The 22,108-nt window shown below is 41.1% G+C and overlaps 1 protein-coding gene across 3 annotated transcripts in view; it reads left to right on the top strand.

Moving 5' to 3' along the window:
* Positions 1 to 22,108, top strand: part of COL4A3 (collagen type IV alpha 3 chain) — a 98,350-nt gene that overhangs the window by 54,699 nt on the left and 21,543 nt on the right. For all 3 annotated transcript variants that reach the window (XM_081006849.1, XM_081006850.1, XM_081006851.1), the window contains 26 exons: positions 327 to 389; positions 966 to 1,022; positions 1,376 to 1,420; positions 2,490 to 2,543; positions 3,628 to 3,669; positions 4,005 to 4,092; positions 6,598 to 6,633; positions 6,787 to 6,951; positions 7,711 to 7,803; positions 8,669 to 8,764; positions 10,199 to 10,269; positions 10,528 to 10,716; positions 11,416 to 11,584; positions 12,132 to 12,224; positions 12,832 to 12,936; positions 13,968 to 14,065; positions 14,237 to 14,387; positions 15,098 to 15,211; positions 16,551 to 16,718; positions 16,946 to 17,035; positions 17,843 to 17,977; positions 18,105 to 18,203; positions 18,764 to 18,853; positions 19,338 to 19,477; positions 19,570 to 19,696; positions 20,400 to 20,480. In XM_081006849.1, coding sequence (XP_080862975.1) covers positions 327 to 389; positions 966 to 1,022; positions 1,376 to 1,420; positions 2,490 to 2,543; positions 3,628 to 3,669; positions 4,005 to 4,092; positions 6,598 to 6,633; positions 6,787 to 6,951; positions 7,711 to 7,803; positions 8,669 to 8,764; positions 10,199 to 10,269; positions 10,528 to 10,716; positions 11,416 to 11,584; positions 12,132 to 12,224; positions 12,832 to 12,936; positions 13,968 to 14,065; positions 14,237 to 14,387; positions 15,098 to 15,211; positions 16,551 to 16,718; positions 16,946 to 17,035; positions 17,843 to 17,977; positions 18,105 to 18,203; positions 18,764 to 18,853; positions 19,338 to 19,477; positions 19,570 to 19,696; positions 20,400 to 20,480 — 2,659 coding nt within the window. The remainder of the gene's footprint in view (positions 1 to 326; positions 390 to 965; positions 1,023 to 1,375; positions 1,421 to 2,489; positions 2,544 to 3,627; positions 3,670 to 4,004; positions 4,093 to 6,597; positions 6,634 to 6,786; positions 6,952 to 7,710; positions 7,804 to 8,668; positions 8,765 to 10,198; positions 10,270 to 10,527; positions 10,717 to 11,415; positions 11,585 to 12,131; positions 12,225 to 12,831; positions 12,937 to 13,967; positions 14,066 to 14,236; positions 14,388 to 15,097; positions 15,212 to 16,550; positions 16,719 to 16,945; positions 17,036 to 17,842; positions 17,978 to 18,104; positions 18,204 to 18,763; positions 18,854 to 19,337; positions 19,478 to 19,569; positions 19,697 to 20,399; positions 20,481 to 22,108) is intronic.

Raw genomic sequence — 22,108 nt, 5'->3', positions numbered from 1 at the left:
TGTTCATCTTTTTCACTGTATGAGTCTCATCAGGGGAAAGGGTGGGGTGTAAAGTATATGTTAATAATATATAAATTTAAGAAAAAAATAAAACAAATAAAAGTTTATATAGATTTATTTTAAAGAAAGTGTAGATATATAGATTTTTTTTCTACCAAAGTGTGCAACATAAGTCGGATTCCTAAATTCCATTAGCAAACATTCAGTTCGTATCTTTGTTTGTTCCTATGACTCAGTTAAAACGTATCTCTTTTGTAAGTACCATCTTTGTTTTTGGGTTCACTGAGTAAATAAATAAATAAATACTATTATTATTTTTGTGACAGGAATTAAAAGGAAATAAAGGAGATATGGGTTCTCCAGGACCCCCTGGACCCCCTGGAGATTCAGTAAGTGGTATTGAATTAGCATTTCATACTTCAGAAGCTAGATAGTAAAACATTTTTTAAAGAATAGCATATATTTGAAAGCTGCTGACATGACCATATATATGTACACTTTGTTCAACATATTTAATCAATATAGAAATTCATTTGCTTACATGACCTCATCCTGAGGGTCATGGAATAAAATACAACTTGGATGTAGAATGCTGTGAAATGATGGCATCGCCTTAAATATTCTAAGCTACACTTTGTAGTAGTGCCCTTAATTCGGAAATAGCTACTTTCAAATATATATTATTATAAATGTTAAAGATCAGAAAGGGAGGGCAGCCAGGTACACTTGCCCTGGGCCTCAGAGGGCTAAGAAGCCCTGGGGGGGTTGCGGTGCCAGTGGCCTGCCAGACTGACACGATCATGCCAAGAACACCCTGGGCCAAACAGCTGACCAGGGACTCCACCACCAGGCCTCAGACAAGCTCTGCACTGGCCTGCTAAAAATATAAAACAATATGAGTTGTGCATTCAGTGTAGCAACATAAATCTAAAGGATGTGTGTTGATTGGTAGATCTGTGTTTTAGGGCTCACCTGGAGATTTTCGAAGTGCGAAAGGAGATCCAGGAGAGGCAGGACCTCAGGTTTGTAAACCCCCCCCCTTTTGCAATTGATAGATATATTTTTTTGAAAACTACCTAGTGTTACAGATATTTCTTTTGTTGTCTAGAAAGGTTAACAGTACAGTTATAGTCTGAAAATACATTTTATGGTTATGAAACCCATACTGCGGTTGAGGAAATGATTAATACAACTACAGCCTGAGTCCATTGGATCTTTAGTTCCATATATCCAGCTTTATTAAACCACATTTTATTAGAATCATATATTTTATATAGGAAAATAATGATATTATTAGCATATTTTGTTTAACAACAACAACAAAATATTAAAAAGTGGTCTGTTTGTTTGTTTGTTTGTTTGTTTGTTTAATTAGGGTAGACCTGGAAAGGATGGAACTCCTGGTCCACCTGGCTTGCTGGTAACAAAGAATTTTAAAAAATGTTTTGTGTCAATTTACATTAGTGGTCATGGTCTGGGCTGGACAGAATGTAGGCTATTGTCTATTGGCAAAATAAATGGTAGTCTATATCTTACTCTCCAGCATCATTAAGGTGGATCAATACAGGAATTGGATAGCTTCTGGAGAAGAGCAGAGTAAGGGGCAGAATGGCTGAAGAGCTACTCCTGCACAAACTTTAATGTGTCCCCAGAAACCTCCTATAACAGGGTAGGAAAACAGAGGTCCTCCAGGTATTGTTGGACTACAACTCCCATCATCCCCAACCACTGGGAGTTGGAGTTCAAAAACAACTTGAGGGCCACAGGTTTCCCACCCCAGTCCTATACTGATGCAGTGATTTTGACTGGTCAGTTCATGGAAGAGGGATGACGGAAGCCAGCTGTCACAAATGGCGCAGTTTAGCCTAAAATAAAGACACAGAGAGCCAGCAATATTTTCAGGATGGTATGAGCAGCTCCTTTCGAACTTCTCTCCTCTCCCGTAACTTTTATTATCCTTTGTTCTCTCCTCTCGCATGGCTGTTTGCCAATGTCTCACATTACCTACATCCGGTCATGGCTTTTACCCACCCATCGCCATATAGGGTAATTACTGCCCAGAGGGGGAACATAACTGCATATAAGGCTATGCACTTAATACACTGCAAGGCACGGACATGCAGGTCACCGAGGTCAGCGAGGCACCAGGTGGCGCTACAAGCTTTTGCCATGACTTCATGGCTCCCACAGAGGGACACAGGCCAGAAGCAAGACAAGAACCTGAATCTTTACGCAGGTTTGGGCACAAAGGTTGCTCTAAATGTATATTGGTGCTGGAATGAACTGTGTCTTTGGATGCAGCTAGATTGGTAAAGAAAAAGCGTTTGATATGTGTTGTGTATGTGATATAACACTGTGACACCTGATGGCGCTGTGGAGCCCCATCTTTCCCTACCGGGTTTCCCTGTATGAGTTTACAACGCGTTTAACCGAATCGCTTCTTTGACGTGTCTAGATCCAGCCTTTATGTACAATTTAATTTCCTGCAGGGAGAAAAAGGAGAACAGGGTTTGCCAGGAAGGCCTGGGAAAGTTGGTCCCAAGGTAAAAGCTCATGTTTTCATTATTGTCTGCTGCATTTTGCTTCCCTTATCAATTCCAAAAACTTGGAATTAAAAGTATATTACCAGTTCAGCAAAAATGAAATACAATTTTTAATGAACACCAAATTTCTAAAGCAACAGTTTTTTATATTTTATTTTAGGGTATTTCTATCCCATCTCTCTGAAGCTCAAGGCCACTTAAAAAAAAATAAGTAAAAAACCAGCAGACTATGAATGAGTCATAACTCTGCTGGTACATTCTGTTCTTGGCTTACAAATGGATTCCTCATTCTAGTGTTTTTGAAGTTCATAAATCGCAAGTACTCTGATAGGACAAAGGGTCATAAGAATGTCCTTACAGGGTTTGACTACTGATAGTGGTAGCTGATGGTAGGGCAGAAGGAAGAGAGGTCAACAGTAGGCGGAGCCAAAGCCAGTGACAGGCAGAGCCAACTAATTCTTTTGCCCCACCCTCTTTCCTGCTGAGTTCTACCATGGCAATGATGAGCTAAAGAAGGAGGGAGGTAATAGCCAGTGCCACTCCTTAGATTGGTTGTAAGAAGGCAGGCAGGTGGGAGCTCACTGGGGGCAAACTGAGATTGGTGGGGCAATGCCCCATTTGCTCTAATGGACCAGTCTCAAGTGGACAGTAGGTAAGTCTTTGCAGGGTTTAGTTCCCAGAAGCATGATGGGGATACTAAAAAAACAACCCTGAATATCTGACCAGGCCTACATCATGGAAGACATTGTTAACCCCTAGTCAATGGTTACATACCTAGAATAAGGACAGATAAACTTTGACCCTCCAGATATTTCTGAACTGCAACTCCTATCAAACCTAACCATTGGCCATGCTGACTGGGGCTAATGGGAGTTTGAATCCAGCAACATATGGAGGGTCACAGGATGCTCAGCTCTAACCTAATCTTTTTTAAAATGAACTTTCTAGATAACTTGCTAACTGTTTTTAACATGTAGATCAAGTGGCCACTAATCTATATCCAACGTAGTCAATAGGTTTCAGAATTCCATTGGATTTGAGAAATTATCATGTTTCTTATATTTCTTTCTGTTTTCTAATATAGGGACAGAAAGGTGAAATCGGCAGCAAAGGAATTCGGGGTCCAGTAAGTGCAAATTCCATTTGTCTTTGTATTTCACTTTAATATCATAAAATTAATAGACAGAGCCTGGTTTTAACATGCTGATCAGTGTCAGATGCCTGCTTCAGGATATGTGTAGCTAATTTTTTTTTAATAGTGGCCTGTGTTTAGCTTCACATAGAAATCACATCATCAAAGGAGCCCTGGTTTTAAAAAAATGGAATTCGGCTTACGATTTTAGCAAAACCATGTCATCACACAAATGCGCCACATTCATATTACATGCAGCCATGCCTTTCTCTTCATTATTACTATTTTTCTCTTCTTTTTTGTCTGTCTGTTCCCTCTTTTTATTTAAGACAGAGTATTATGATGAATTGCCAGGTGAAAAAGGAAACCAGGGCTATCCAGGACTCCCAGGACTCAAAGGCCAGTTTGGAGCACCCGGTAAGAGAGCATCAAAGGTTTAAATAACATACCAGGAGCTTTCTATACTACCAGTACACTCAGATGAGGCATATTGACATGTGAAAACTACATCACACCATTGGCTTCTGGGTAGCAAGTGAGGATGAGAAAGAGGCCGTTGGGATTTCACTGCCTCTTCAGTGTTAACAGTCTAGCCCTATGAGATTAAAATACCTTGGGACTGAATAAGAGGCCTACTTGACCTCAAGGAGAGTGGAGTTGAGGCTATAAAATGCCTGTTGGTCTCAGTATACATTATTAGGCTAAGCCTGCATACCTGTGAGTAAACCCCATTGAACTCAATGATGCTTCATTTTGAAAAGACATAGACTCACAGAATTGTAGGGTTGTGAGGGTCATCTAGTCCCATCCCTTGCAATGCAGATATCTCAACTAAAGCATCCATGACAGATGGCCATCCAACATCTCCTTAAAAACTTCCAGGGAAGGAGAGTCCACCACCTTCCTTTTTTCAAAAAAAATAATAATATTTATTAAGATTTAAAAGATTACAAAAAGAAAAAATAGAAAACAACATATTGAACAGAAAAACAGAACATCGTATCACAATAATAATAAAATAATAATAATAATAATAATAATAATAATAATAAATATATACAATAAATCTTCCCGTAATTTATCTTTCATTTGCTTGTTTCCTTGACCTCCTCACACCTCCCTTTTTTTGTATTCTAGTTCAGTTAGCTATTTCAGCAAGTCCTTTCCATCTTTTCCAGTTTTTATCCTCTATTTTATCTTAATATATTGTCACTTTACTTTCCCTCCTTTCACCATTTAACAATCTATTTTTTCTTAATCCTTTATAGCATTTCTGCTAAAATCACATTACTTCATTCCAACATCCTTCTAACATTCCCTAATTTTACAATGTTTCTGTAAATAAACTTTAAATTTCTTCCAATCTTCTTCCACCGACTCTTCTCCCTGGTCTCGGATTCTGCCAGTCATTTCCGCCAGTTCCATATAGTCCATCACCTGAGTCCACCACCTTCCAAGGGAGCTTGTTCTACTGTTGAACAGCTGTTACTGTCAGAAATTTATTCCTGATCTGACACGCCAAATCTACGGGGCTGTGGTGACTTTGGCTCTCTCAATATTTTGTTTGAAGAGGACCCGGCTCCCTCCTTTTGGGTGAAGATATAGGCAAAGTAGGTGTTGAGCAGATCTGCCTCACACAATGACATTTCTCCATGTTCTCCACACAGAGGACCTACCACTTGCTTATTCTTCCTCTTGCTCTATACACAGCTGAAGAAGTTGTTGTTGTTGTTGTTGTTGTTGTAACCTCTCTTGCAAGCCTGAGCTCATTCTGAGCTTTGACCCACCTGACCTTCTCCTGCAATTGTTGGCTATTCATGTAGACTCTTCTTTCCCTCCCCCCCCCCCAATTTTCCCCATTTCTTATACATGTCCTTCTTAAATATTAGGTCATCTAAGCTACACTGGTTCCTTAAGATGCCTCCCACTTTTCTTTCTTGTGGGAATTGTCTGCATTTGTGCCCACAATATTTCACCTTTAAGAAACTCCCACCCATCTGTATTATTATTATTATTATTATCATCATCATCATCATCATCATTTATTTATTAAATTTTTATATCACCTTTCATCTGAAGATCCCTGGGTGAAAGTGAGAATACAACATAAATAATAGAACAAAAACAAACTAATAACCCCCACAAACATATTCAAAAAGCCGTGAAATGTTAATCAGCCAAATGCCTGGTTGAAGAGAAGCTTTTCTGCCTGTCGCCTAAAGATATGTAATGAAGGTGCCAGGTGAGCCTCCCTGGGGAGAACATTCCACAAATGAGGAACCACCACAGAAAAGGCTTGTCCTTCCAGCATGTTTGTTTCATGAGTCCTAAGTTTATCTTTATATGATGATTCTATTGTATATGTGGAACCCTTACAGGGGATGATAATTAAAGTTTCTTGGTAACACTAGATTAATCTGCCAATCTTTACATTAGTTATTAAAACTTCAGGAACTTTCCAATGCCTTCCAGGACACATTTGAGATGAGAACTAAGACCAGGAGAAGGGGGGGGTGTGTGTCATTTTGTATGAAATTATGCCAACTTTTCTCATGCCATGATAGACACTACAGAAATCATAGACAAAAGTTCAGATTGGCACGCACCATTACAAACCTGGCAACAAAGACATGTTTTCAGCAAACATTTAAAGGCCCATGCTGAATCTCTGTTGGAAGAGCATTCCACAGGACTGGAATTCCAATGACACTAAAATCTCATGTTTATGTTGATGTCAAATGCGCTTCACCAATTCAGGAGGGTGCTAGCAACGCTTCTAGTGATGATTTCAGTGATTGAGCTGGGGGTATAATGTAAATGTTTATAAGGACCTTGAACCTGGTTCAATAGTAGATGGGTAGCCAGTACATATTTGGCCGGCCGGCATAATATAGATATGTGATGAATATACTGTTCTTGCAGGACCACGGGGTCCCCCAGGTGCCACTGGAAGGCCAGGTAAGACCAATAAATATTGTTTGTTTCAGATATATGAAGGAATTCTGGGATATTTAAAAAAACAACAACATGAAATTAAATCCTCTGAAATGGCTGCAAGCACTGGTACAGAAAACATAGAAATGGAAGTAATACCTTTAACTCTTGCATTAGGTGTTTCGAGACCTGGTCCAAGAGGTCTAACAGGCTCTCCAGGCCTCAAAGGAAGTAAAGGAGATAGAGGACAACCTGGCATGAATGCCATTGGACCCCCAGGACTTCCTGGATTGCAAGGAAGACCTGGCCCAGCAGGATCACCAGGTCTTTCAGGACCACCAGGTAGAGCAAGATGATCATTATTTGTATGTAGCCAGAATGTTTTCATGGCATATTTGTGCAACTCTGGAATTAATGGACTATTCAACTAAACTTCTTATGGCTAAAAGCAGCCACTACTGTTGCAACCATCCCTGCAAAGGAAAGCAGAAATTTTAAAGTAGAGAAAGTATGATGGCTTTGCAAATAATAGAAACTGGATTAAATCTAGTATAAAAATTCATTGATGCCTATTCCAATAGCTTTGGAGTAAGAGGCTGGCTAAGTTCAGATAACCATATCTCAACTTAATATGCAGTGTGAAAGTATCTAATTAGTCATTGTTTCTGTTTCACCTTAACTGAGAAACTATGGTTCCCAGCTTCAGAACAAGGCAGGATCTTAAACCATGGTTTGATATTGGTTTCCAAAATATTTTTCTATATTATTGTGGCCTGCCCCGATTAACAAACTAAATAAATATGCTCATTAGTTAACCAAAGGTATTTTGTAGGTTGACCAATAAATGCCACAATTATTAGACATTCCCCACTGACTTCCCAAAGTGGTAAGAATAACTAGCAAATGTCAACATTTTCCAGTGTTTTGTTCTTTGCTATTTGAATGCACATAGCCTGTGTTTCTTCCATGCTGTCAATACTATAGTATAAGTTCATCTTAAATCTGAGGCCCTTAGAAAACCCTAAATGGCCTGTAACAGAGGCTATCATGGTATTTGTGAGCAATGCATGAATAATTTGTGTCGTTCTCACCCATAAACAGGTATAATAACTTTTGAAAGAGGCCCACTGGGACCCCCAGGAACCCCAGGATGCATTGGACCGCCAGGCCTTTCAGGAGATAGTGGAGCAAAAGGTCAGTAGTCCTACTTGCAAATACATTTCCAATCTTAATAATTTGAGGGCAGCATGGTGGTGAACAGAAATCTTAATTATAATGATTATTAGACTCTGTCAAGACTACTTAGGCATAGAATATACTCAGTTCCTTTTCATCATGCTAAGGGCAATTAGACCTGATTCTGCTTTTCATTCTGAGCTCATAAAGGCAACCAAGCTGGCCCACGGTAGATTGGCTTCCTCTCTCTTCTTCCAAACAATAATGAGGATTTTACCCTGTACCAAATGCCAATATTTATATGAGCATGTGTGACAGTCAGTTCAGTCTGTCAGTCAGTTGGACTTAGACTGGGGAGATATGGATTCAGTTCCCCAGTCAGCCTTGATTCTAACTGTGTGACCTTGAGACACCGCTGGGTTGCTGTGAGGATAAACTATGGATCCCCTAAGCTAGACTGAGCTCTTGAAGGAACAGTAGGATAAAAATCAGAGAGAAAGATAAAGTGTGATCTCTGTGGGCACTCTCTTTCTCACTGTTGACTAAAGGCTTGCCCAATAACACTAATATTTATCGTTTTTAAGGGCAAATATTCTTTACTGGGGAAATTTGCCTCACTATCTGCTCCTAGGGTTAACCATATTGCTAAATATGGAAAGCTCAGGGGAATTAGATGCACAAACATGATTACACTCTTTCTCATCCTATCTTTGTGTTTTTATACATTGTAAATAGCCCTGTGATCTTCGAATGAAGGGCAGTAGAGAAACTTATAAATAATAATCCTGGTGATAAATACATACAGTGCTGTAGGGCACGTGTGCTTTTGACATAGCAATAATTTACCAAAGTCACCTTTAACAGAGGAATAATTTTACTGCAGGTGAAGAAGCAGGCCCATGCGACCAGTGCACCTTTTTTACGGGGCCACCTGGCCTTCCTGGTGTTCCTGGAGCACAGGGTGAACAAGGAGTTAAAGGTAAAAGAATCTGACAGTGCTTGAGAATTGCTAAAATATACCAAGAGCTCAGGGAAAGGGGTAGAAGAGGGTGAAAAATCTCCAACTGGCAGTATATTCCAATTTATAGAACATTTTACCTCAGCCATTCTGATGTAGATCATAAATTAGTAATGTGGTTTTGCTTATATGCTTTAAGAAGGGAGGTTTTAGAAATTATTAGGATAAATATATCCCTTATGATCCATCACCATGCTGCCAGAGTGCCCTATAGAGTGCCCATAGTGCTAAAGGGCACAGCTGGTGTCAACAGGATTATAAAAAACGCAACTCCAGGACACCAGCAAACAGCTGCACACTGGCTTTGTATAATAAAAGTTTAATGCACTAGTCAGGAACAAAGGTGCTTCTGGAATGGATTATCTTAGAGGAGGTCATGGCTGGCTGAAACCCTGTACTACAACATTTTGTTGTAGGTTCCAACTTGTATTCTACTTATCATTAGACTATGATTCATCTCCCTTAGGATATTATTGTTTAATATTCTGATCAGGGAAAGCTAACCTGTCTCCACCCCATGCAAGTAAGCACCTGCAGTGCTAGTGTTGGGAGGGCAGCTCTGTGGCATCCCCCACACCTTGCCAGCCACTTCTGTGCTACAGAGAAGGACCTACTCTGAGTTCCTACGCAGTGAACTACAGACATTAGCAGGAGCACAGACAGCCTTCTCCTGATTTCAGGATTTGGGCTGGCTGATATCAGAAGAGGCACTCTTGCTTTCAATGTCAGTCTGGTTATTTCTGTAGTAGTATATGGCCAGTTACTTAGGAGCAGGTGGAGCTTGTCAACCTGGGAAGGGGGCCCATCTATAAGAGAAGGAAAACTCTGGTCCTAAATGTCTGCTGCAGTTTGAAAGCATGCAGTACAAGTAGATAAATATCTACCACTCTGGCGGGAAGGTAAACGGCGTTTCTGTGCGATCTGGCTTCGCCAGAAGCAGCTTAGTCATGCTGGCCACATGACCTGGAAGCTGTACGCCGGCTCCCTCGGCCAGTAAAGCGAGATGAGCGCCGCAACCCCAGAGTCGTCCGCAACTGGACCCAACGGTCAGGGGTCCCTTTACCTTTACCTTTAAACCCTACACAAATCCAGAGTGGAGTCCCTAAGATGGTTGGATGGTGCTTTGTACACCTCCCGGCAACTCCTGCAGTCAAGCTGGCACCAAGCGTATTGCTCTGTGAGGCTGAGATGAGGGGTCTTCTCTTGTGGGCAGCCCAGGACTTCCATACACACTGCCCAGGCTTGCATCCTGGAGAGCTCACTTCAGTGCTGCTAATGCATCAGTTTGACTTCACCTCCGGAGGCACACTCCATTGTCTCTCGAGAGAGATGGATGCCAGCAACAATTACTTCAACCTTCCAGTTCTCTCTAAATCACTGTTTCTGCCATTACAGGTATAGAAGGAGCATTGGGGCCTAAAGGATCTCAAGGAACCCCTGGGATTCAGGGGCCTCCCGGCATTCAGGTACGGTTCATGTTAAATTGTTTTTAGAGTTGGTTTATATGTAGAGCCCTTTGTCGTTTCCATCATAAAAAGGCCTCTACCCATTGGAGGATATGGATGCTTTCACCTGCAGTAGCTGACAATGGGAAAAGCCTCTTTGCACACAGAATCATTTCACCATAATGCCTTAGTGTGCTGATTTTTCTGTACCTTTCATAGCATTTATATAGATTCAACGTTACAGTTCCTGTCATATTTTATTAACAACATGTGACCCAGGGACTTCCAGGTCTTCCAGGAAACCAAGGCCTTAAAGGATTGAAAGGTGAGCCAGGGTATGCAGAACCAGAAGGCCCAAAAGGAGACAGAGGAGAACCAGGACCAAGAGGAAGCTCAGGAGAAAATGGTGCAGACGGGTTACCTGGGAAACCTGGACTGAAAGGCTCAAGAGGCTCTTTGGGAGAACCGGTTAGTACCTGCTACTTTGACATCTAGTGCAATCATACTGATTTTTGCATTGCTTTCAATCCATTGAAAAATAAATAAGGCAAACATATCTGAAGACATTCATCAAGGTACATGCACATATATTAATTTTTGTTGTGTGCCCTAATTCTATTATAACATCTGAAAAAGTCATGTGGAAATGTGCATGACTGCAGCCTGTACTCAGCATAAATCTGTAGTGGTCACCGATTTCTCTTTTGGATTTAGCTGAATATACACTTTAAAGTGTGTGGAAGGATTCAGTGTAGTCCTATGGCAGTCCTTCCAGCCTTCCAGCCTTCCCGTTTGCCAGATGAAACAACCCCCCTTCCCGCCCCCACTGTTCTCCTGACCCCACAGAGCCAAATTTGGGGGAGGAAAAGCCCTGTTGCGCTCATGGAAGTCCTTGCACAGACTTCCAGTAGTGGGACTCAGTAGTTGAATCTGGCCTTATTTGTGGTGATCAAAATGAAATTGTTATGTTACTTATTTCTGCTTTGAGTACCATGGCTGAATCATGGTAGCAAGTGCAGACTCCATCATGTTTCTAGCAGTGCATATGCAAAAAATCTATGTTCATCCAGGGTCTTTGCTGTAGGCACCAACCTTTGTTTCTGACTGTAACTTACCATGCAGGCGTTTCCAGTGTGTGTTAAGCAGTGTTTTCTGAATTCCTATCAGGGACCTGATGGTACAAAAGGAGACAGAGGTGCACCAGGACCAGTTGGTATCTCAGGTCTTCCTGGAGAGAGAGGGCTACCTGGACCACCAGGATATGGACCACCAGGAGTGGAAGGCTCTAAGGGATCTCAGGGAAATCCTGGTTTGCCTGGGTTGGTTGGAGAAGCAGGTCGGTAGATATTATTGTTGTTATTACTAAATAATTTGACTGTGGTGTCTATAGTAGATTTAAAAGCTGCAGTGGGTGTCAAGGCGCATATATATATATACATATACATACATATATATATATATATATATATATATATATATTCCTAATACAACATTGCAGAGCATTCTTTAGTAATGTAAGCAGGACCATTTCTGCATCCTGCTCCAGAAATGTCAGTGGCATCCAAGCGCACTCTTGTCTGATGCATATTTTAGTTAGGTCCTTTCAGGACCTAGGGCTTCCAGACAACACTACTGTTGTGATTTTGCTAACTGTGGTTTATATCCACCTACTTTTCTGCAGTTCAGTGCAGCTCAGTTAGTCATCTGATTGCTGAAAAACTCAGCTAATTTGCTGGGTTTCCTTGCAGTGCGCTTATCAGCCATTTTGGAGCTACAAATCGGCTACCCCCCTCCCCCGAAGTTGTGTAACTTCATTGTGCTGCTGTCTTTAAATAATCACTGGCATATTCTAGTTTGTGTTCCTGTTGTTATACACTTTTAAGGTCCTAAAGGTGAGCCTGGTCAAGTAAATGCAATTCCTGGACCTCCTGGACTTCGAGGAGCAGATGGTAGGCCTGGACCTCAAGGAGAAAGAGGTGAGAGCTACCTTTTCAAGCTGGACTACTGTCAAACTGACCCTTCTAAAATATTACACACACAAAAAGGGAAAAGGCTGCAATTTGTCATGGTCAAGCAGCAGCCACTACCCAAAGCAGTAACCTGCAGAAGAGGCTGAAAGAACAGGCAAGGTAAGCAAGCAAAATCTTGACAGCAAGGAGCAAAGATGCTCTAGTTTTGTAGGTGAGCGGCCAGGATTGACTAATTCCCTTATTCAGGGTGTTTACATGGATGGTTAAGGCTGCATCCTAGCCTCCCTTAGCTGGGAAGGCAAGCCCCATTGAACTCAGTGGGACTTCCTTCTAAGCAGACATAGTTAAAATTGCACTGTTGGCCGCTGTTGAGAGAGGGCTTTAGGCACAATTCCTGTATAACTCGTAACTCTCAACTCACCAGAGCCAATCAGTGGGGAGTGGGGAGAGAGACAGATCCCTGATGGAGGGGGGAAAAAACCCAGGCAGGTACTTTAGTTTCTCTAGCCCCAGTTCATAGGGAAGACACTTCAACCCCCTGAGTTTTTGTTCTAGATAGAGTGTGGCTTGCCATTTGATACTGCTGCCAGAACTACTTTGCATTCTTTGATAGGTAGTGTTGGATCCAGAGGGCCACGTGGATATCCAGGCCTCCCAGGACCAGAAGGTGACCCTGGCTTTTCAGAGAATGGATTTCCTGGCTATCCTGGCATTAAAGGTAACGTATTTGTCTTTTCTTGAAGGAAAAAAAGAGAGAATAAAACGAAGTAAGGAAACAAATGAGAAATTTAATAAATAATCATCTATGAAGTCCTCGAGAACTTCAGAGAGAGAGAAAAAAAACAGTTAGATCTGTATTATCATGGACATCAGTGGTAGCCAATGTGTTGGATTCTGTAAGCTGTTGGGTTCCAACTCCCAACCCACAAGGCCAGTGATGAAGAATAATGGGAGTAGTAGTCAAACAACATTTGGAGGGTTCCATGTTGGCTCCCCATGGTGTACATATAGTATCATCATTAGAGCACTTCAGTAAAACTATATCATGCTTTTTCAAAATGGAGGACAGCTGACAATTTGACTTTAAAAGTAATATGCATACAAATTTCATTTGTTTTGACATACTGTACTTCTGGTGCTGTAATAGCATCTTCCATTACTCTGTTGTAAAATTGAACAGAGGGTTGTAGCACTGAGTGGCATATCCCACCAGCACAAGGATTTCTGCTTGTGCCATGGAATTGCCCTCCCCTCCTTGCACGCATCCCTAAACCTGTTATGGGATCCCTCAAACTGTCCAGAGCAGATTTGGGGAGGGCAGTGGGAATGCACAATGGAAAGAGAGGTGAGAAAGTCCTATTGAACAAGCACAAATCCTTGCCCAGACAAGACATGTTAGTTTGATGCTCTCCACTTACTTGGTTGATTTTTTCCCCCTGGTTCTGTTGTCTTTCAGACAATAAAAATTGCATTAAAAAATTAAATTCATGTTCAGTTTTTGCATATTATAACAGCTGCATTTATTTATTCATTCAAAACTTTTGCATCCCACCTTTCTTCAAAAAGTTCAAGGCAGCTGACAACAAAATCTAACCATAAATTAACAATAAAAAAAAAAATCAGTTGCAAGATTCCTAACTTAATTAGCAAGAAAAATGTCAGAACCTAAAAAAATGACATACCCACTTATCGCAAACCTTCAAGAGCCTGTGTTATATCACTGAACATTGTTTCCCCTCCACTTTGTAGGAGATAAAGGGTCTCCAGGATCCACAGGGCCACCAGGCTGTCCCGGACAATTAGGGGAACCAGGCTTACCTGGAAAACCTGGAATTCCTGGAGAAAAGGTTGGTTCGCAAACTAATTCCACTGAGTTTAATGGGTTCTACTAATCAGCAAGAGCATTAACGATTTTAAGAATTTTAAGAAGTGCTCAGAATATTAAGAAATAAAAATTAAGTTTTACTTACAGTGTTTGAGACATGACATTTATTGCTATTATTTCCTCCATGTTTTAGGGTGAACCGGGCCCAGTTATACCTGGACAACAAGGCAGACAGGGTTCCCCAGGAGTAGATGGCATGCCAGGTGAGAAGGGTGAAAGAGGATTCCCAGGACTTCCAGGCCTCCAAGGTCAACGAGGTCGTGATGGTGCTGATGGGCCAAGAGGTAGAGTATATTTTGAGCAAAATGTTCGCCTCCTTTACATATTAACTAAACATTGTGAAATTTCACTCAGCGGAGGTATCATTCAAGAAACTTCTATCTCTCCGTTCCATCACATTTGAGCAATGTTCAGTTTGTCCAACCTGAGGATACAGAAGGTATCCTTGAAGAAGTGAGGCCAACTCTCTGTGCACTCAGCTCTCATCCCTTCCTTGCTGCTACAAGAGGCATGGTGAAATGGGCGGGGGGGGGGAGATACAGCTTTAGTGGTGGCTTATCTGAAGATTGGATGGCTGCCCTGGAAGTGCAGAGATTTAAACCCCAAATCAAGCCATACTTAAAAGAAATGGATCTGGCATACTAGGCAATTGAAAAGGCCAGATATATCAAGTCTAAGTTGAATACTTTTAGGTCTCTAGTCTGGTGGAAGGACGGGAGAGAAGGAACCAGGTGCCAGTTGAACTGCTTTTTCTCCAAACTGAGGTGTCTGTCGCCAAATGGACTTGGTCATTAGAGTGCCACCCCCCCCCCCAGCTACAGCTTTCCACACCTGTAAACTAAATGTGTGAAGTGGATGCATGTATGTGTGTGACAGAGAGAGGGGAGAAAAGAAGAGGGAGGGAAAGAATGGAAGCATAAGGACCTCATTGTAAAATGGGGCCCTTCATCACATGATATTAAGTTACCTTAATGCTATCAATACTATCTTTTAGGAGAACCTGGGTCCCCTGGAGTTCCAGGAGAAAAGGGTGTTCCAGGAAAAATAGGTGACTGTCTTATTGGCTTACCAGGCCCACCAGGTCTATGTGGATTAATGGGCCCCCCAGGTAAGTATTACACAAAATAATTGGGACTCATGCAGTGAACGAAGTACATATTGTCACCCCCCTACTCTAAGCCAGCACATGCTCTTCTGAACACCTGAAGCAAGGTCATGAAGCACACTTCACTGATTTATGGGTTGGAGCAGTGCTCATCAAAACCACAGACTTGTCTGTCTCATTTTCTTCACATAGGATATCTTAGTCAAGTATCTTGTAGGCAGTCATGGTCCTCTCTACAAAAGGGACATGATATCTCTTTGAGAATATATTCATATTTATAACATTGTTGATACTTCAGATAAAATCCTATTGAGTTTAGGTTTGGTTTGTTGAACAGGGAACGGACAAAATAATGAAAGTTCAATCCTATACTTGACTACCTAATAGTAAACCCCATTTAATTCAATGGGCTTATTCCTAGGTAAGTGGAGTTAGGATTAAGGCCTAAAATATTTTAACTCTGGGTTATATCTTCTGCATAAGTCTCTGGCAGATGGTACCTGAAATTGAATTAAAAACCCAGAAAAAAGTATAGGCATACAAAATATCCAGACACATAGACACTGGTATGTTTAAATCTTTTTCACTGTTAATTTAAATTCCTTTTAAAATGTTTTAAATTATATTTGTTTTTTATTGATAATTTTAACCGCTTAGAGGTTTTGCTTCAATATAGTAGTATATACATTTCAATCAATCAATTTAATTAACGTTTTCTTCTTTTTTAAAGTGACCCGAAAGGGTTTTTGTCATTGTCATTGTTCAAGTGGCTTTTAATTTGGTTCCTTTTTCTATCATGTATGGAAGAAGCTTGTATTTTGTTAATAGACTCTGGGTGTCTTCAATTATTCTGCAGGAGGGATTCAACTTTCCACTGCATATTTAGATTTGCCACAGTTAAAGTAGATTAAAGTGGTCTGTCAAGCAAATCCACTTTAAAACAAAAACTGATGTTTTAAGGTTGTAAAACTGATGGGGAAATGCACTGAAAAGTGTGGGATGAACAAAATATTAACAGGAAAATGTATAGCTTCTGTGCTGGGATGAATGCTCATTGTTATATAACTTCCCCACAAACAAATCAACAAATGCTCAATAAACTCTAGATGTAATGTAACATCTGTGTAAGCTTTACACCAACAAATTAGCAAGTTATCTGGAGGATCCCTCTGTATACATTTCTCTATATTTCTTAGTTGTCCTTGTCCGTAAAACTACCTACAAAATATGCCTCCAAACCTATGTTCTTGACCTCAAGATCACAACCTTCTTCGGGGTGAGTGTGTGTAGGGCTAGGGAACATTTACGCATAATGTTCATTTCAATGTGTCTGTTATCATAGGAAAACGTGGAGTTCTAGGAGCCAAAGGAGACCCAGGTTTTCCAGGATTAGACATCCCGGGGTTCCCAGGACCATTTGGGCTGCCTGGATTACCTGGCCCACAAGGAGATGAAGGAACTCCTGGCATCAAGGGACAACCTGGCAGGCCAGGAGTACCAGCTGTACCAGGTATTTCTTGAAGGGAAAGTAACACATTATTAGTACCACTTGCTTGCCATTTTATTCGCAGGAGTTTTATAGATATGACCGGTACGATCAAATTAAGGCGATGGCATGATATTAAGTCTGTAGATAATGCATAGATAAATACTCGTTTTGCCTGGACTCTGACACAGGCAATAGGGAATGCACAATCTCTGTGTAATACAGTATTCTGTTTTGCTCACTTCCCACAGGTCTAAGAGGAGAAATAGGCTTGATGGGCGCTGTAGGTAATCCCGGGCTACCTGGTGTCTTTGGAAATCCAGGTATCCGCGGCAGTAGGGGTAAGTGATAATACACTTCTCTTATCTTCTCATTATTTATACAGCCATAAGTACACATTGTCAGCCTGTCAGATCTTTCCTGAGACAGCATCCCTCCATAGCTCAAATAGGAGGAAAAATTCCGTCTGGGAGGGCCCACTGAGAACTGTCCATGGTCCTTACTTTCCTGAACTCTGCTTAAAAAAGAAACCTGCACTATCTTTGCCTGTCCAGGAGAGACTCTGTCTGTGTCCTTTTCGCTTGTAAGCCTCCTTTGCTTGGCTGCTTTCACGTGTGACCTTCCAGGCTTATGGCAGCATTCAGTACGTTCCCTCCTTCAAGCCCTAACAAACAGAGAAGAAGCATGGATCCTGCTCCTAACTAGACTAATAGGTCAATGCATAGCAGTGCTTTGTGGTCATATGATTTGAATGTCATTTGAATCTGGATTATTTTTGGCTGTTAGTTGGTGCTGGAGTATTATAGGGCAAAGGGCTGAATGAATGAATTGATTTATTACGGTCACAGGCCAGGACAAAGGGCCAAAATTAGTGTGACTTCTGGATAAGACAATGTATAAGTTCTAAATTTGTCGTGGTCTCCTTGGTAAAACATTTCAAAGCTAAAACTGTAAATGGCCCACGTGAGTTTCTGTAAATGTGAAAGAGGGCCAGCACATGTTTTATTGGCCAAATGTGTGTCATGCTATTACTTTTCCAAATGCAAGCCAAGTTTCTTCCAGCTTTTGAAGTAATAGACAAAGTGCTGCAATTGCAGAGAAGAAAAATAATAAAAGCAGTTTTGTTTTGTTTTGTTTTTCATTTGCAGGTTCTCCTGGCTTCCCAGGACCAAAAGGAAGAAAGGGATCCTCAGGTGAAAAAGGTGAACCAGGTGATAAAGGTTCTCCTGGAACATCAGAGTCAAAAGTGAGTTTCGGAGATAAAGGAGACAGAGGAATTAAAGGTATATGCAGCAGTTACTACTACTGCTAAAACCAGCTTGATGCCATTACAATTATCATGTTATGTTTTTTTAATGAGAGTGGTGGTGATACTGACTTCCAGTGTAATGCATGTCATTGCTGCTGTAGGATTTCCTGGAAGAATGGGACTCAAGGGAGAAAAAGGAGAGCAAGGTCTGAAAGGATGCATAGGTCCTGATGGACTACCAGGAATGCCAGGGCCACCAGGTATATGGACTTACTTATATATTAAACTGTATCAGATATACAAAATAATATGAACCTTCTTTTAGTAATTTGTCAAACTAAGACAAGAGCTAGTTAATATAAGAGTTATGTGAGGAATAATGCATCCATAATCATCTATGGTTATGCGCTTGCTCATGGTTGAATGGAGAATAAGATGAATGAACAGTTGCAGAGACTTCTCATACCAGTGCTGGTTAACATGGTGAAACGTACTTGAAATATTAAACGGTTAAAAACTCAAGAATACCCAATCTTTTATTTTTAAAACTTGATGAAACTCAGTAGCAGCGGCACCTTAATTTTAGGAAAATGCTAACCACACACTCATTATGTCATGTTTATGAGATACATTTGGACAGCTTGGGAAAATGTGAGCAGTGCCATATTCCCTGTAGGAGTAGTCACCCTTTGAGGGGCAATAAGTAGCAGGTGTAGAACAGAGTAACCAAGAGCACTGTTCTTTCTTTTGGATAATGATCCATGACATCCCATCTAATCCTGAAGTGCATCAAAATATGTGCAATTGATTATACTTTCAGGTTCCAAAGGAGACAAGGGACTTCCAGGAATTCTTGGTGGACAGGGATTGACAGGAGCTCCAGGAGACAGAGGGGACATGGGAGTGCCAGGTGATTTTACCCATGTATCTGAATAGTCATCAGGGGACTAGTACTGTAATAGCCACCTGAAAAACAAATAGCTGAATTTAGTGATTAATGCATTTGTAAGGACTGAACTGGAGCAAGCTGTGCATAAATGGGGAATGGTGTTTCACAGGTTTTTGTGGGGAACAGCACAGCTAGTAATAAGTTTATTAAGGCCAAAATACTCATTTCTCATTATTTTTCAAGTTCTTCCTGCATTTGTCTTGAATATACCTTTACTTAGAGGGGGGGAAATCTCTCTCTCTCTCTCTCTCTCTCTCTCTCTGTGTGTGTGTGTGTGTGTGTGTGTAAAGTTGTCTTTGTGGAAGGGTGAAACTATAATACAGCTGCTTATAACTCAGTCTCATTTCATATTTTCATTACTTGGTTTGGTGGCTTCCCCCCCCCCTTTGGGAAATTAAAAAAATCTAAAATATCTATTCTGATAGCCATGTCTATGCCATTGCAGGTTCTAAAGGCGAACGAGGTTCTTCTGGTTTGCCTGGGTCACCAGGAATACCAGGACCACCTGGCTTGTTTGGTATTCCAGGGGATAAAGGAGAAGCAGCCTGTCCTGGATCTGGACCTCCTGGGGACCCAGGACCTGAGGTATAGAAAGTAATAGATCCATGGGTCCAGGCTGTGCTTAATAGGTTTGATTGTTATTTACCATGATCCTGTTTCCCATTGATGCTTGCTAGGGTGATCCAGGTCTCCCAGGAGAAAGAGGAAGAAAAGGTGAAAGTGGATCACCAGGCCGGCCAGGGCTTGTTGGAGAACCTGGACTATCTGGAAACAGAGGGGACTCTGGTTTACCAGGAATTCCAGGTAAAGTGTGTGTTTTTAGGCACCAATGCAAAGCGTTAAGAGTGGAATATAATTTCTAAGTGAACTAAAACTGCAACTACTGTAAACAGCTTCTTTCTATGGAAAAGGTACCAGCTAGCCTAGGGATTTTGTGCCACAGGAAATACTTCAAACACTGCCAACTGATGCCATTCCTGCTTGACCCTGAACTGCCATTTGAACCAGTAGCAATCATCCTAGGAATCATTAACAGTGCCCTTGTGGCTTGTGATTGATGCTCCATGTAAATGCACGCTAACAGAAACAGTATAATGCCATGCAAATCATATTATTCAGTAATGCTGTTTCACTCATACAGCACAGGTTCTCCTTGGGGTATTTTAATACAAAGCTGATCTAGGTAATAACTTCCCATGCAGCTGGTTGCACAACTGAATATCAAATCAGGGGGGAAGGAAAACCCATTGTGCAAAAGAGATACAAAGTGGTGTGTGTGTTAATACAATGATCCAAAATAGACTCTTCTTCTGTTGATGGCTCCGTTAAATCCTGAGTTTCTCATTTAGATAAACAGGGCACAGTTCAGTACAGAGAGCACTGTTATTGGGAGTAATGCATTTTTACTGAAGTTGATGTAGCAATGGTCTCTGTGTTAGCTGTATAAAGAGCAAACATTCACAAATGAAAGTTGCATTTCTTCTCTCTCTTGTTCTCTCCTTTGCAGGACAATCAGGACCTACTGGCAGTAATGGTATTAAAGGCACTAAAGGATTACCAGGACAAAATGGCATCAGAGGCTCTCCAGGTCTGTTGCTTGTTTGCCTATTTGTAGTTCTTTTTCTGTCTTTATTTTTCCTCTTTTTCTCACTGTTGAAGAAAAATCAGTGGGTGATAAGCAATGCTGGTCCTACTCAAAATAGACTCATTTAAGTTAACTTAGGTTCATTAATATCAATGACTCTATTCCGAGTATAAAGTTGGATGCAATCCACAATGTTTTAGTTTTTCATAGCTTTTTCTATATACTTCAGTGTAAAGCTGCTTCATCTCTTCTGGTCTCTACCACTGAGGTTTCCCACTGGTGGGCCAGAATTTGTACTGGCCAATTCTAGAACTCGCCTATATTTTTCAAGGTACACACTTTCCACGGTGGGCTCTACTTTGCAGGAGGTATTTAACCAGAAGCTAGGCAGCTGTCTTTTCCTACTTACATTGTTTAGAATGGATCACTTGCATGCTGCATTACAAACCCTGCGCTAAGCAAGGATTGCTACTAGATGACCAGAAGTTTTCATCCAACTCTGTGATCCTATGGAACTGACTGCTACAGTTAAGCTGCAGAGCAGCAAATTGTAACCCAGAAAGTTACATGCAGCCCATCTGCCCTGTATTGTGCAGCTTGAGACAAACACACATACTCATACCCACCCCCTCTCTTTTTGCAGTGCTAGGCAAACTGTCAAACTAGGAGGTTTGCCAAATTCCCGCTGAGCCACCATATTTCACTGATAACATTTCGCTTGGTGGATTATATGTCATGTAGGTTTTCTCTCTGGACACAATCCTCAATACTGACCAGAGGGAAAGGGTGGGTGAGCAGTTGCTCCTTCCTACTTCCTATTGCCTACGCCTCTCCTTCATCCTGAAGAAGAGAAGAGTTTGGATTTGATATCCCGCCTTTCACTCCCCTTAAGGAGTCTCAAAGTGGCTAACATTCTCCTTTCCCTTCCTCCCCCACAACAAACACTCTGTGAGGTGAGTGAGGCTGAGAGACTTCAAAGAAGTGTGACTAGCCCAAGGTCACCCAGCAGCTGCATGTGGAGGAGCAGAGATGCAAACCCGGTTCACCAGATTACGAGTCTACCACTCTTAACCACTACACCACACTGGCTCTCTTGAGATAATGGCAGATGATACCAACAGCAAGGAGGCACAGGAGCAAGCACAGTTGCTGATCACCTATCTTCCACTGGTGCCATGGGAAATGTGGGTGGATTACTGTGGAATAGGAAAGCACAGTTCCTGGCAGCTTTATCCTATACCATGAAGTGCTCCAACAAAAGCCTCTCATTAATCCTTGCAGGGCCACTCTCCTGCTCACAACAGAAAATATGAGCTTTGCCATTCTTTACGTTGTGTTGTGAGCCACTTTGGACCTAAGAGTGGCATGCACATTTAAGTAATGAATAATATGTGAATGATCAACACATCACTACAATGACGCTCCAATATTAGATCATTTCAAAACCTAATATGACAACGTAATTAATTGATAATATTGTAACTTTTAAAATTATTATAAAGTAAATTGTCATTCTAACTTATCCATTAATATCAACTATAAGAAGCATTTCTTTCTTTCTTTTTTAAAATGATTTTTTATTGATTTTTAACAAGCATACATACATTCATACATTACACATATAAATCACA

This window comes from Podarcis pityusensis, assembly GCF_964106645.2.
Source record: "Podarcis pityusensis genome assembly, chromosome: 5".
NCBI classification, from domain to species: domain Eukaryota; kingdom Metazoa; phylum Chordata; class Lepidosauria; order Squamata; family Lacertidae; genus Podarcis; species Podarcis pityusensis.
Note: the sequence above shows the minus strand (reverse complement) of the source record. Positions and strands in the feature narration are given on the sequence as shown.